Consider the following 14,724-nt stretch of genomic DNA (forward strand, 5'->3'; position numbering starts at 1 on the left):
CTGTACTGTATTTTTTCTATATATATACATATATATATTTGTTACTGAAGAGTTAAATTTCAATTGGGAGATGTAATTAAAAGAAATTTGTAAAATTGTAAAATTGTTTAAAAATATATCTGCGTCCTTTGAGGATGTTTGAAAAGTAAAATATTGGATGCATTATTTAGAATAACTAGTTAGAATTGTAGCTGGCATGTTTGCAAATATCACCTTTTAAATTTCTTTAGTTGCAGTCATGACACTGAGCATCAATTTTTGAAGTACTATATAATTCAAACTGCTTGATTGTATGAAAATTTATATGTAAGTTATAAATTAACTGGATCTTGTTTGGGGTAAATTAACCATAAACTGGAGCTGTAAAGTGCGACTCTCTCATTGCAGGTTTTTCTGTGGGATATGGAAAAATACACCATGGTTCGTAAACTTGAAGGTCACCATCACGATGTGGTATCATGTGATTTCTCCCCTGATGGAGCGCTATTGGCTACAGCCTCGTATGATACACGAGTTGTTGTCTGGGATCCATATACAGGCACTATTTTGTTGGAGCTGGGGTGAGTGAACACAGCAATCTTTTGCAGCATGTGGTAAGGCATCAGGGTGTTCCATTTATGAGCACAGCTGGTTTGGATCTCTTTCCCCATCCCTTCTGGAGGTGTTGATTCATGTTTGGTCTGGCCTTTACTTCAGATAATGTGTATAATTCTACACTTGCTTTTGAAATGCTGTGCAGAAGTGGTTTAATGCAACATTTTCACTGCAGGGTAAATCTGAAGAAGCTTGATGGTGTTGCTTTTGTACATATTTAAACATTATGCTCACCATCGCGTTAATGCACACTTCATTTGGAATGTGGTTTGCAGGAGATTACTGAAGAAATGGGTTTCCTGTCATGTTAAAGATTTCAGCAAACTTTATCTATACTAGCTGGAAATGTACAGTAGTAATTATAACATCCAAACCTAACTTCCCTCCCCCAAGCTTATTGTTGATTTTATGTGGGGCCAGTTGTGATGGTTTATGTGGGGCTCCAGATGGTTGGGTACTCTCTATTGGCAAAGGGGTTGTGAGAAGTATGAGATTATTGATGAGCAAAAAATGAAGTGTTAATGCCTAAACAACCTATGCACCAGTCTGAATGATCAACTTTAGTTAGCCATAACTACTTTTTAATTGAATTTCTATCTGACCAGAAGAATAAGTAAAGTAGGTTTGACTGTTGTATCTTGCTGTAATGTCTTATACCCACTAATCAAGGTTTCTGCTGAAGGATACCAACCTATGTTGGGGGAAATGGGTTGGTTTCACAGTTAGCCTTACTCGTCAGTATATGGCTTTTCTCCCAAATCCTATGGCAATAAACTTGCCTTTCAAACACCTACAAGGTTTACTTTGTGAAAGTGCAATGTAACACATGTCGTCTTATTGATTTGTAAATGGAAACGGTTGGGATATTTTGGTAAATTGGACTTTTTCTGCTCCCCTTTCATAGGCATCTGTTTCCACCTCCCACTCCAATATTTGCAGGTGGAGCAAATGATCGCTGGGTGAGGTCTGTTGCCTTTTGCCATGATGGTATGCACATTGCTAGCATTGCTGATGACAAGTAAGTGAACATTAAATGCCTCTTGCAGTAGTTGAATTCTTGTACAACAACAACTTGTATTTATAAAGTGCCTTTAATGTAGTAAACCATCCCAAGGTGCTTCACAGAAGTGGTATGAGACAAAGCATAGTAATTTGACACCGAGCCACATAAGAAATTATGGCAGATGACCAAAAGCTTGGTCCAAGAGGTAGGTTTTCAGGAGTATCTTAAAGGAGGGGGAGAGATTGGGGAGGGAGTTCCAGAGCTTGGGGCCCAGGCAGCTGAAAGCATGGCCACGGATGGTGGAGTGATTATAATCAGGGATGATCAAGAAGGCAGAATTTGAGGAGCGCAGATATCCTGGGTGGTTGTGGGGCTGGAGAAGATTACAGAGATAGAGAGGGGCGAGGCCATGAAGGGATTTGTAACCAAGGATGAGAATTTTGAAATCGAGCCATTGCTTAACCGGGAGCCAATGTAAGTAGGTCAGCAAGCACGGGAGATGGGTGAGCGGGACTTGGTGTGAGTTAGGACAGGGGCTACCGAGTTTTGGATGACCTCAAGTTTACACGAGGCAGAATGTGGGTGGCGTTGGAATAGTCCAGTCTAGACATAACCAAGGCGTGGATACGGGTTTTGGCAGCGGATGAGCTCAGGCAGGGGATGAAACGGGCAATGTTACGGAGGTGGAAATAGGCGGTTTTAGTTATGCTGCGGATATGTGGCCGGAAGCTAATTTCTGGGTCAAATACAACACCGAGGTTGTGAACAGTCAGGATACAAAAACGATGTTTTGGAGGGCGGTGGTGAAGTGAGAAATGGAGACTGAAGGAAGTTGCCATTCAGAATTTCTTGTGCTTGATCATTTCTTTAAGTCGACAAAGGCTGTCCACAAATGAAAACCTGTGTCTTAATTATCTACCATATTTAAGTTAGGATAGCCTGGTTCTAATTAACCCCAATTTGTGAAACATTGTTTATTGGAGAATAATTAGGATATTCACTGTCTGTTATTGAGGTGGATTATTGAAACCACTTTATGACCGGTTTCAACACAACTTGGTAGATTGTCATTGTACTCCTGGATTTTTAACCTGTTAAAAATGTATAAAATTATATTTGACCACTTTGGTCAGGATTGGTAATTCAAAGGTTATCTCGCCCTGCACTTGATTGGTTTGAACAGGAAGGCATGCACCGATTTATAGGGCAGCACAGCTCCAGAGATAGCTGTATAATTTTGAGGTTTGAAATTCTACCTGAATGTGAACATCACGTGACTGCCTAAGCAGTTGAGCTCTCGGGCAGCATGCTAACTACTATAAAGTTGGCCCTGAAATACCTTGTATAACATTATTTAATTGTAATCATGAAATAACCTCTGCTAGCCTTTGCAAGTTATCAATTGCAGTAATATAATGTGTCTCTATGAAGCCATTCATTTTTCTGACCACTGCACCAAACCCAAGATTTGCTTTGGAATTCTGTATCTGCAGTTGCTGTAACTTTGAAGTTTAACTATGATGGAAAATGAGATGCCCAGACAAGTTTTATCTGAACTCGGTGTGTACTATAATTGCAAGGGCTCATCAACAATGTAATATTGCTTCTCCCTGCAATTTCTTTTTAATGCAGTTGCACAAGCTCTTCAGTCGGCCAAGTGATATTCCTCGGATCTACTCGAATGAAAATTTTTGGTGCATTCGGGAGTTTTAAAGTGTAACATCTCCAGTAATGTGTTTATATGTTGGTGTAAAAATTGGCAGCATTTGTTAGGCTGTCATCGCACCAAAACATGTGCCCATTTCATAAACCGTTACTAATTACTACTTCTATAATTTTTTTGTTTCAGGATGGTACGATTCTGGGGGATTGATGAAGATTGCCCAGTCGAAGTTGCTCCTCTAAGTAATGGAGTATGCTGTGCCTTTTCTCCAGATGGTAGTGTTCTTGCTACAGGGTAGGTATTTTAACACATTGTGAAGCTCTGATTCATATCACAAAAATCAGTATTTACAAGCTGCATTTTTACTTGTTCTTTCCCCACTCCCAATTTAGTCATGGAGTGAAAAAGATAAGAATCCTACCATAGTACCGATGCTTATGTGTCAGCTGAGGCTCAGTGGGTAGCACCCTCGCCTGAATCAGAAGGTTGTGGTTTCAAGTCCCATTCCAGGAACTTGAGCACATAAATCTCGGCTGACCTCTGCACTGTCAGAGGTGCTGTCTTTCGGATGAGATGTTAAACTGAGGTCCCATCTGCTCTCTCGTGGATGCAAAAGATCCCATGGCACTATTTCTAAGAAGAGCAGGGGCCAATATTTATCCTTCAATCAACATAAGAAAACATCTGGTCATTATCACATTGCTGTTTGTGGGAGCTTGCTTGTGCACAAATTGGCTGCTGCGTTTCCCACATTGCAACAGTGACTATACTCCAAAAGTACTTCATTGGCTGGAAAGCACTTTGAGACGTCCGGTGGTCGTGAAAGGCGCTATATAAATGCAAGTCTTTTTTCTTTTAAGTCATTTTGACTTGTAATGTTGAGGAGACATTGTAAAGATTTCAAAACTGACAACAGAGCACTCCCGATGCCTGGAACTCCAAGTAAAGCCAAGGCCTCTGGGAAATTAAATTGTTACAGGAAAAACTTTAATCTTCTGAACCAAAGTAAATTTATATTCTTTGTCCTGATCCTTGTATCGAGGTAACTGAGGTGGCCCGATTTATTTCTTGGTGGGATTTGGCAATAATTTTAATGTTTTCAAATTTGGGATTGGTACATTGCAACCATATGATTTTCAACTAAGTAACCATGGGAATTAATTAATTTGGTATCCAATACCATTTGCTCATGAACAATATTCTTTCTGCAAATGAGGTTCATTTTGCATGTCGACAGACTGGCATTGTTCTGTCAAAGTGGGAAGGTAATTGCTCTCAGGTCCCTGCCGTTGTTCTCTTGAATGTCTTGTTTGAGTGGACTCTAATGTTCCCTCCACCATGGACAGCATTGGACTTGTGGGCTGCATTTTGAAACTGTTTTCAGAACATTTAGAGAATACTGCTATTTTCCTCACTTGTATGGCCCTGTTGAAAATTCTTTACTGGGTAATGATTAGGTGAGATCTGCAAGGGTTTATATAATGTATTTGCTTCATGGGTTCTTAATAGCGATGTGTTACTATGAATTCTTAAGAACTAGTTGGTTTATTAGCAAAGGTTTAACAATCACACTACACATTACCAGTTCATCCACCAGGCTCACGGCCACCTGCCTCATTGTGAATCCCCTGAACCAACTGGCTGAGGTTTTATTGAGTCTTGTGAACATCACGTGACCGGCTAATCTGCTCACAACTCAACAGCTCTACAAATCTGTGAGCATGCTCACATGTACATATATTACAGTTTAAGCTTAAAATATTTCATTGTTAACTTAGCTAGATTTCCTTCCAAATCTCGCCTCCTCCTTCCCACCCACCCCCCCCCCCCCCAAATATCCTTCCCGGTGTGTAAATTAAACTTGGGGATTGTGTTTTTTGTAACTTTTCACATCTGTGAGCTCTCTTAAAAGTTTATACAATGTTGTAGTCGGTGACCTTGGATCAAATATGAACTCTGTTTGCTTTCTCTTTCCTCCTCCAAGGTCGCAAGATGGTAGCGTTCATTTCTGGGCCACTCCCAGGCAAGTCTCCAGTCTTCAGCATCTCTGCCGCATGGCTCTACGAAGAGTGATGGCCACCAGTTGTGTTGAGAATCTGTCCATCCCACCAAAGATAGTCAACTATCTGACTTATCGCATGATCTGACCAGTTGGAGCTGCATAACTTCAGAAGGCTTAGGAGCAAGTTGCTTTTATTGATTTGATGCAGACAAGCAGTTCGGTGCATTTTGCTGCCTTGTAAGCGAAGAATTTGCAGCTCTTTGCAGCATGGTCAGTTTGTACAGATCCATATTTCTGTAAAAACTGTACATATTCTGTAAACTTGTACCATTATATATAAATATCAGCTTGTCCCGTGGTTAATTTTCTATTCCGCTGCTCCTGGAGGTCCAATCTACCTTTTCCTGTATATAAATGTTGTTTTATGGTGTTCTGTAAATGTAGTTTGTTGGAAATGGATGTGAGGGTTTGGCTCTTTGTTACCATTGTCTGCAGCCCAGAGGGAAAAACTGTCAACTGCCAAAGACTTAAAACTTGTGTTTTGCTTTTATGAACCATCATTTGCAAATGCAGGCAAACTACTTTATTCAAATGTGAATGTGTTTTTTGTTCTGTACAAGTATTAAAGAGAGGTTAAGTTTTATCTGTTGGTAATTTATTCAGTATGAAAGTTTTCATCCCTCTGTTGTGACCTACACAGGTGTGGATTGGGCCTGCGGGTTTCCAACCACCTTGTGTTTCATTCTCAATTCCACCAGTTGAGGTGACCAGCCTTTGAGCTGTGGGGCTGGGAAATATTCTTGCTCAATGAGAGAGTGATCTGTGATGGCCGAGTGCTAATGTTGTTACAAACCTTCAAGGCTAATTTTAAGGAAACTCGAGTCAAAGCTAAGCATTACATATTCACGGAACCATCTACCTAAAGTGATTCATGGTTTTTGTTGCAATACATAAAACTGGTGCAGTGGCATTGAAAATATTGTCATGTAAAGTCGGATGCTCATGGATTCAGTTACGCTATGGAGATAGAAGAATTTTAGATTGTCGTTTTATTCTTTAAGCTTGGGTGCTGAAAGTTCATTTTTTTAAATCCAAGGAATATATAAAGCTCTTTGTAATGTATTTGCTTCATAGGTTCTTTGCTTAAGAATTCATAGTACAGATAACACATTACTCCAAAACCTTTTCAAGTGCCCTTTTTTTTTGAGGGCACCAAAATACAAATTATACACGTGTCCCTGGCTAAAAGGGGTGGGGGAGGGCACTAAAACCGGCAAACTATCAAATTAAACTTTAGACACACTGGTTCTCTGCAACCGGGGCTGATGATGCACTCCAGTCCCTCCGGCGTCCACAACTCTACCTGTGAGCACAATCACAGGTGCATACGTTATACCCTTCACTGGGTTGTGTAGCACATTGGTTGATTTTAAATGGTGCATGTGGGTCTCCTGTTTGTACTTCTGTCCTTTGGTATGGGAAGGTGGAAGTTTGCTGTTTTGCCTGCAAGAAAGAATTGAAAGTTGGTGACTGGGTAAGACTGCCACTCTTGCACCACCCACCACTGGTTTGAACAGTGTTAATACAAGCTTAGTCGAGGTAATTGATTGTCTCTTGACTGCAAAGGTGTGGGGAGAGAAATGCATTTATTATAAGGTTTGCACCACGACCTCATGCATTTAGGCAATAAAATTGCAGAACCAACCAAGTTAACTGCATTGATCAAATAACACAACCAACTGCCTCATTTGAGTACCATGCAGGTATCTCGCTGGATCCTCACCCAACCCGACTAAAAATAAACTATTTAGGTAACAAACAAACTTTGCCAGCCCCTCCAACTAGTGTCTAGCATAGATCTCAAACACTACTAGCTTTTATGAACTGATCTTTGCAATGTTCTCTTCATGGCTAGGCTCGATTTGAGCATCATTTTTTTGGGGGGAGGGGTGGGTGGTGAGGAGGAAGGTGAGTACTTGTGCATTATTCTCTTCGATGACTGGCATTCGCACATACAAGGCATGTGCAAAAGAATTCTGTTCCCGATTCTATCCAGCTTGCAATCTCGAAATTTTGTAGTAGTGTGAATTGGGGAGTAGATCTAACTGCAACACACGGTTTGGGAATAAAGCGCTTACAACTTCTGAAATGCCTCGAAGATGTAAATGGTACACCACATATTTATCCATTAGCTGCCTCAAAGATCAGACCTTGTGCTTATAAATGTAGCTCTTTTTATTCATGAAAAGCAGGTAAGCTCCAAGGTTGAACCAAAAGTGAGTTAGCTTCAGTGAGCAAACCATACAAAATCCATTCCATTTTTTTTTACCTCTTCACAACTATGCTGTTAATTTTAGTCTTCCCCTAATTATCAAAATTTGCCCTTTTTGGTGCATCATAACTCATACATCTTTTGCAAAATTAATTTACTTAAAAAAAAATTGCATGGATATATCTCATGTCCTGAGTATTAATCATACTTTAAATTGGTTTCAAATGATGTGACCGCTAACATGAATCACTAGTTAATGCTTTAGGTATGTTGTGCCATGACACAAAAATGCCCTACTCATTGAAAACCGATTGGATCTTCTAACTTGCAGTGGCTCTAGAACCGATACAGCTGGTCTCCATCCAAATGCTATCACTGTTCCCTTTCAGGATTTTCCTCATGCGAATGGTAATTTCCATAAATAGATTGAGGTCTCATAGAAACATAGAAAATAGGTGCAGGAGTAGGCCATTCGGCCCTTCGAGCCTGCACCGTTATTCAATGAGTTCATGGCTGATCATATAACTTCAGTACCTCATTCCTGCTTTCTCACCATACCCCTTGATCCCCCTAGTAGTAAGGACTATATCGAACTCCTTTTTGAATATATTTAGTGAATTGGCCTCAACAACTTTCTGTGGTAGAGAATTCCACAGGTTCACCAGTCTCTGCGTGAAGAAGTTTCTTCTCATCTCGGTCCTAAATGGCTTACCCCTTATCCTTAGACTGTGACTCCTGGTTCTGGACTTCCCCAACATTGGGAACATTCGGCCTGCATCTAACCTGTCTAAACCTCGGATAAATTGAAACTTGCATTCTGCCATATTTTAATTCTGAAGACAGCAAGTTGCTACTTTGTAATAATCACAATTAGCTATTTGATTTTGTGGGCTCAAAAGGACACCGCTCCATCTTAGCAGTAGAATAATACATTGTGTGTTACATATCAAGCTCTTGTCTTTTTAAACCCGCATCATAAAACATGAGCACTACCATGGGAGATTGGCTAGTGCACATATAAAAGTCTTAGTGTGGATTGAGCACACTCCAGCTCTCATACTTCAAAGTGTCAGCTGTGCCTCAGTGGGTAGCACGCTCACAAGGTTGTGGGTTCAAATCCCATTCCAGGAACTTGAGCACATAAATCCAGGCTGAAACTCCAGCACAGTGATGAGGGAGCGCTGCACTGTCGGAGGTGCCGTCTTTCAGATGAGACGTTAAAACGAGGTCCTGTCTGCTCTCAGGTGCATGTAAAGGTTCCCATGGCACTATTTCGAAGAAGGGTACAGGGGAGTTATACCTGGTGTCCTGGCCAATATCTATCCCTCAATCAACAACAGATTATCTGGTCATTATCACATAGCTGTTCGTGGGGGCTTGCTGTGCACAAATTAGTGACTACTTTCTAAAAGTACTTAATTGGCTGTAAAGCGCTTTGAGACGCCTGGTGGTTGTGAAAGGCGCTATATAAATGCCTGTCTTTATAAGTAGCTCGTTACCTGGATTTCTATTTGTTAAGAGCAGTGGCCTCAGGACCGGCGAGACTGTATTGATTAATAGTACTAGCTCAGGTGAAGTCTTCACTGATTAGAGAAGCAAAATCTGAATTTTAAATAATTAGATGTTCGGATGAAAAGCTCCAGAAAGTTCCCACCCAATCTACAGTATTAGCGAACCTCTGCTGAGGAGAAACGTTGCAAGTCCAATGGAGCTGTGGAGCACAACGTCATGAAGTCAAGTGTGTGTGTGGGCTAGAACCTGTGGGAGTGAGGATGGAATGGCGCTTAGCTGGAACACTTGGGGTAGGCCTGTGGGAGGGAGAGGTCAAGGGGAGTTGCCGCAATCGGCTCAGACCTGCAAGCGAAGGAGGTGGAGCTGGAGCGCAGCTCGGCTTGAACAAGCCCAGAGAAACGCAAATCTCGGAGTGGAACAGAGGTAGGTGCAGGAGCAATGTGCAGAGTGGGTTACAGGTTGTTTAAATCACACCGTCGGCTTGCGGAGGTCAGCATGTCTACATCAGTGCGAAAATAGAATTGCATGTTTTATGCCTGCGAGTATATAGAATCTGCTCGCCTATGAACTAGCACAAAATAAAAGCAACACACTTTATCAAAAGCGGCTGGAGTTCGAGGGTGGGAGGGGAGGCGGTCATGGTGGTTGCAACTTGGTGCCAATTTTAGTTTGCAAGAGGGATTCCCAAAGGACAGGGACGTGGTAACTGAAACAGCGACCACTGATGATGCAGAGGAAGAAACGAGGAATAGTCCAATGTCAGTGCAGGGTGTGCTCTGGGAGGGACAGCTGGAGGACATCCCAGAGGTGGGATGTGCAAGGCCATGGTGGGATTTGAAGATAAGCATTTTGATATCAATTTTCTGAGACATGGGGTCATGTGCTATACATCCCCCCTCCCCCGCACCCCAAACCTTCACCACTGTGGGGAAGGTGAAGTCTATTAAAGAATCTGATACATATGCTTATCACTATAATAAATCACAAATGGCCCATGCTGGAGCTGATCACCTTGTGACCTTTAGGTTTAATGTAAACTCCAAAAGTGAGCAACTCCAAAGAGGGAGCCTGCTTGAAATAGGGAGGCAGCACGAGGTGCAGTAATGTGTGCCTCCTGGGCTTTCCCCATCTGTTGGCTATTACATGTAATTACATGGTACAGAGTATGGCTGCAAATACAACACAGAATCATCATCATCATAGGCAGTCCCTCGGAATCAAGGAAGACTTGCTTCCACTCCTGAAGTGAGTTCTTCGGTGGCTGAACAGTCCAATACGAGAGCCACAGACTCTGTCACAGGTGGGACAGACAGTCGTTGAGGGAAGGGGTGGGTGGGACTGGTTTGCCGCACGCTCTTTCCACTGCCTGCGCTTGATTTCTGCATGCTCTCGCCGTTGAGACTCGAGGTGCTCAGCGCCCTCCCGGATGCACTTCCTGCACTTAGGGCGGTCTTGGGCCAGGGACTCCCAGGTGTCAGTGGTGTCATACATGGACTATCAATGGACTGGGCTTGATGGGCCTAATAGCTTCTTTTTTGCTCCAGACCGTCTTACATTGTAATGTCCTTTAATGCCCAATACTCTATTTATTCTCATTAATCAAAGACAATTGCCTCCTCTTCAGAGATTGACGAATACAGCATTAATACAGATTGGTGGATGCAGATTCTATAGTAACATTTAAAAGAGAATTGGATAAATACTTGAAGGGAAAAAATTTACAGAGTTACGGGGAAGCAGCAGGGGAGCGGGATTAATGGGACAGCTTGACCAAAGAACTGGTACAATGGACCAAATGGCCTCCTTCTGAACTGTGTCATTCTATAATTCTATGATCATCCTCTCCTGGGGACAGTGACCCATGTGAGGGTATGGGACCCAGGATTGGCAGCAGCTCTCCGGAACCTCACCCACGTGCTAGCCTGAGCGAAGACCGTGAGCAATCTGACCCAAAAGGACACCGCAGCCCGACTGGACCCTGCCCTCACCCGACGCCCACCCGCCCACCCACTCCCCAACTGCCCCTGAAACGAAACATTTCAGTTAGTGGTCTGAAACAAATCTTTCGACAGGTTTAGCATGAATAAGGTTTTCAGTTTCCGTGACTCGTGTACGCATGGATTCCGATTCTCGGCAGATATCAGGCGCCTTGTGAATGGTGCCTTCAGCCTCTTCTATCCGCACCCTTTCCACGGGAGAATGGGTTGTGCAGGTTGAAAATAAACGGAGATGGCTTGTCTCAATGGGCTAGTGGGTAACGTTTGGCCCCTTCGGGTGGAACAGGGGCAAGTCGATCGCAGGTTTGATCCGTAAAAAAGTAGTTGGTTTCAGCTGGCATGGTGGTAGGGCCCTGTAGTTGGCCTGAGTATGATGGGGGGGAAAATAAACTATCACTACCACTCCTGATTGCTAATTAGCACCCCCCTCCTGGACAATATGATGGAAGTTGGTGAGGGATTGGACTAAGCTGTGTTGACGTTGTGGTCAAATATCACCAAGGCTCACACACATGAGGAGTAACTACTTGGGTGTAGTACTGGACTGCTTCATGCCAGCAAGCCTGGGCTGGAATCCACCACCTTCAACATTCAGTCCCTCCATCACCGTGGCTGCAGTGTATACCATCGACAAGATGCACTGCAGCAACTCGCCAAGGCTTCTTCGGCAGCACCTCCCAAACCCGCGACCTCTACCACCTAGAAGGACAAGGGCAGCAGGCACATGGGAACACCACCACCTCCACGTTCCCCTCCAGGTCACACACCATCCTGACTTGGAAATATATCGGCTGTTCCTTCATTGTCGTTGGGTCAAAATCCTGGAACTCCCTCCCCAACAGCACTGTGGGAGCACCTTCACCACACGGACTGCAGCGGTTCAAGGCGGTGGCTCACCACCACCTTCTCGAGGGGCAATTAGGGATGGGCAATAAATGCTGGCCCTGCCAGCGATGCCCACATTCTGGAACACATTTTTTAAAACTTTCGCTGCATGAGAGGACATCACGGCCCAGTGTACAGCCTGGAGTTAGCTGCACCTACCTGAGATATGAGTGTGTCACACGCTGAAGACAACCCAACACCTATGGAGATACCACAGACACTCACTACCTGTACAAAAGAAATGAAGACACAAAAAGGAAGCATTTAACAGTATAGTCATAGATGCCACCAACATGCTACAAAATATGATTATTTGTACAAATGAATAAAATACCATTGTAATTTTTTCCCCCCCCTGATTCTGTCCCTTTTCTCTCCTCCTCCCCGGCAGGTACCAACTCTTGGTACGCTTTTGTCACTTCAGACTCGACTATTCCCTCACTCTCCTGACTGACCTCCAATCTTCCACCCTCCATAAACTAGAGGTGATCCAAGACTCGGCTGCCCGTGTCCTAACCCACACCAAGTCCCGCTCACCCATCACTACATCATATATCACTGTTCCTTCATCGTCGCTGGGTCAAAATCCTGGCACTCCCTCCCTAACAGCACTGTGGGAGCACCTTCACCACACGGACTGCAGCGGTTCAAGAAGGCAGCTCACCACCACCTTCTCGAGGGCAATTAGGGATGGGCAATAAATGCGGGCCTTGCTGGCGACGCCCACATTCCATGAATGAATTTAAAAAGTGAAGCTCCCTCAGTGGCTTAATGGACAAAGGCGTTGCCTGGTATAGAACTAGGTCACGGAGAGTCAAAGGTTCCAAGTTACACAGAATTATATGGAATTTACAGAAGAGAATCAGGCCAATTGGCCTGACCAGTCTGTGCCGGTGTTTATGCTCCACACAAGCCTCCCCCCACCTCACAAGAGTGTGCTCTTGTACAAAACTTTAATACAAAAGCAAGCAAGCAGAAAAATACGCTATTCTTTGTTGTGTATCTGTAAAGCATACACTCCCATGTTGCGCCACCAGGGAGCGCATCCCCTGAAGGCCCAAGGGATCCCAGCATCCCTTGGGAGCACTGTATATAAGCTGGCCCCTAAGGCCTGTTACTCACTCTGGAGTGTCTTAATAAAGACTGAGGTCACTGTTACTTTAACCTCCCTGTGTGCAGTCTCATCTGTGTTAGGAACACAACAACTGGCGACGAGTACACGAATCCAACGCAAAGATGCAGCAAACTGTTGGCATCCTGGAGAAGATCTCGGAGGGTGAGGACTGGGAAGCCTATGTCGAATGGTTAGACCAGTACTTTGTAGCCAACGAGCTGGACGGAGAAGGAAGCGCTGCAAAAAGGAGAGCGGTCCTCCTCACGGTCTGCGGGGAACGGACCAACAGCCTCATGAAGAATCTTCTGGCTCCGGTGAAATCCACAGATAAGTCGTATGAGGAGCTGTGTACACTGGTTCGGGAGCATCTTAACCTGAGGGAGAGCGTGCTGATGGTGAGGTATCGGATCTATACGTACCAGCGATCTGAAGGTCAAGAAGTGGCGAGCTACGTCGCTGAGCTAAGGCGACTTGCAGGACAATGTGAGTTTGATGGCTACCTGGAGCAAATGCTCAGAGACGTTTTTGTACTGGGCATTGGCCATGAGACCATCCTACGAAAACTTTTGACTGTAGAGACACCAACCCTCAGTAAGGCCATTGCGATAGCACAGGCGTTTATGTCCACCAGTGATAACACCAAACAAATCTCTCAGCATACAAGTGCTAGCAATATTCATAAATTAACTGGAACTGTGTTTGCGAGCAGAAAAGTACAGGGCAGAAACCATGAGTCTGCAACTGCCAGCAGGCCTCAGGTGACTCAGATGATTCAGAGTCCGCAGCAAAGGATGAATGCAAGGCAATTCACACCTTGTTGGCGTTGTGGTGGCTTCTATTCAACCTATTCATGTGCTTCAAAGGGTATGTTTGCAAGAGCTGTGGAACAATGGGGCACCTCCAACGAGCTTGCAGACAAGCTGCAAGCTCTGCAAAACCTGCTAACCACCACGTGGCAGAGGAAGATCGGTCCATGGTGGACCAAAGCAATTTCGAGCCTCAGAGAGAGGAGGCAGATGCTGAAGTACACAGGGTGCACACATTTTTGCCGAAATGTCCACCTATAATGCTAAACGTAAAGCCATGGAACTGGACACTGGTGCTAGACAATCCATCATGAGTAAAAAGATGTTTGAGAGACTGTGGTGCAACAAGGCACTCAGACCAGCCCTGAGCCCCATCCACACGAAACTGAGAACGTACACCAAAGAGCTTATCACTGTTCTGGGCAGCGCCATGGTCAAGGTCACCTACGAGGGCATGGTGCTCGAACTGCCACTCTGGATTGTCCCGGGCGATGGCCCCACACTGCTTGGAAGGAACTGGCTGGGCAAAATCCGCTGGAACTGGGATGACATCCAAGCACTATCACATGTCGATGAGGCCTCATGTATCCAGGTTCTTAACAAATTTCCTTCCCTTTTTGAGCCAGGCATTAGAAACTTTTCCGTCATGAAGGTGCAAATCCACTTGGTCCCAGAGGCACGACCCATTCACCACAAGAGGTGAGCGGTACCTCACATGATGAGGGAGAGAGTGGAAATCGAGCTGGACAGGCTGCAACGCGAGGGCATCATCTCCCCAGTGGAATTCAGCGAGTGGGCCAGCCCGATTGTTCCAGTACTCAAAATTGATGGCACGGTCAGGATTTGCGGCGATTATAAAGTAACTATTAATCGTTT

General features: G+C 44.2%; 1 protein-coding gene across 2 annotated transcripts in view; it reads left to right on the top strand.

The window, feature by feature from the left end:
- Positions 1-5,905, top strand: part of wsb1 (WD repeat and SOCS box containing 1) — a 36,272-nt gene extending 30,367 nt beyond the window's left edge. For both annotated transcript variants that reach the window (XM_070856999.1, XM_070857000.1), the window contains 4 exons: positions 388-560; positions 1,499-1,612; positions 3,447-3,554; positions 5,245-5,905. In XM_070856999.1, coding sequence (XP_070713100.1) covers positions 388-560; positions 1,499-1,612; positions 3,447-3,554; positions 5,245-5,407 — 558 coding nt within the window. In that variant the 3' untranslated portion in view covers positions 5,408-5,905. The remainder of the gene's footprint in view (positions 1-387; positions 561-1,498; positions 1,613-3,446; positions 3,555-5,244) is intronic.
- The last annotated feature ends 8,819 nt before the right edge of the window (positions 5,906-14,724 follow it).

The sequence above is a fragment of the Pristiophorus japonicus genome, chromosome 16 (assembly GCF_044704955.1).
Source record: "Pristiophorus japonicus isolate sPriJap1 chromosome 16, sPriJap1.hap1, whole genome shotgun sequence".
Taxonomy (NCBI): Eukaryota; Metazoa; Chordata; class Chondrichthyes; family Pristiophoridae; genus Pristiophorus; species Pristiophorus japonicus.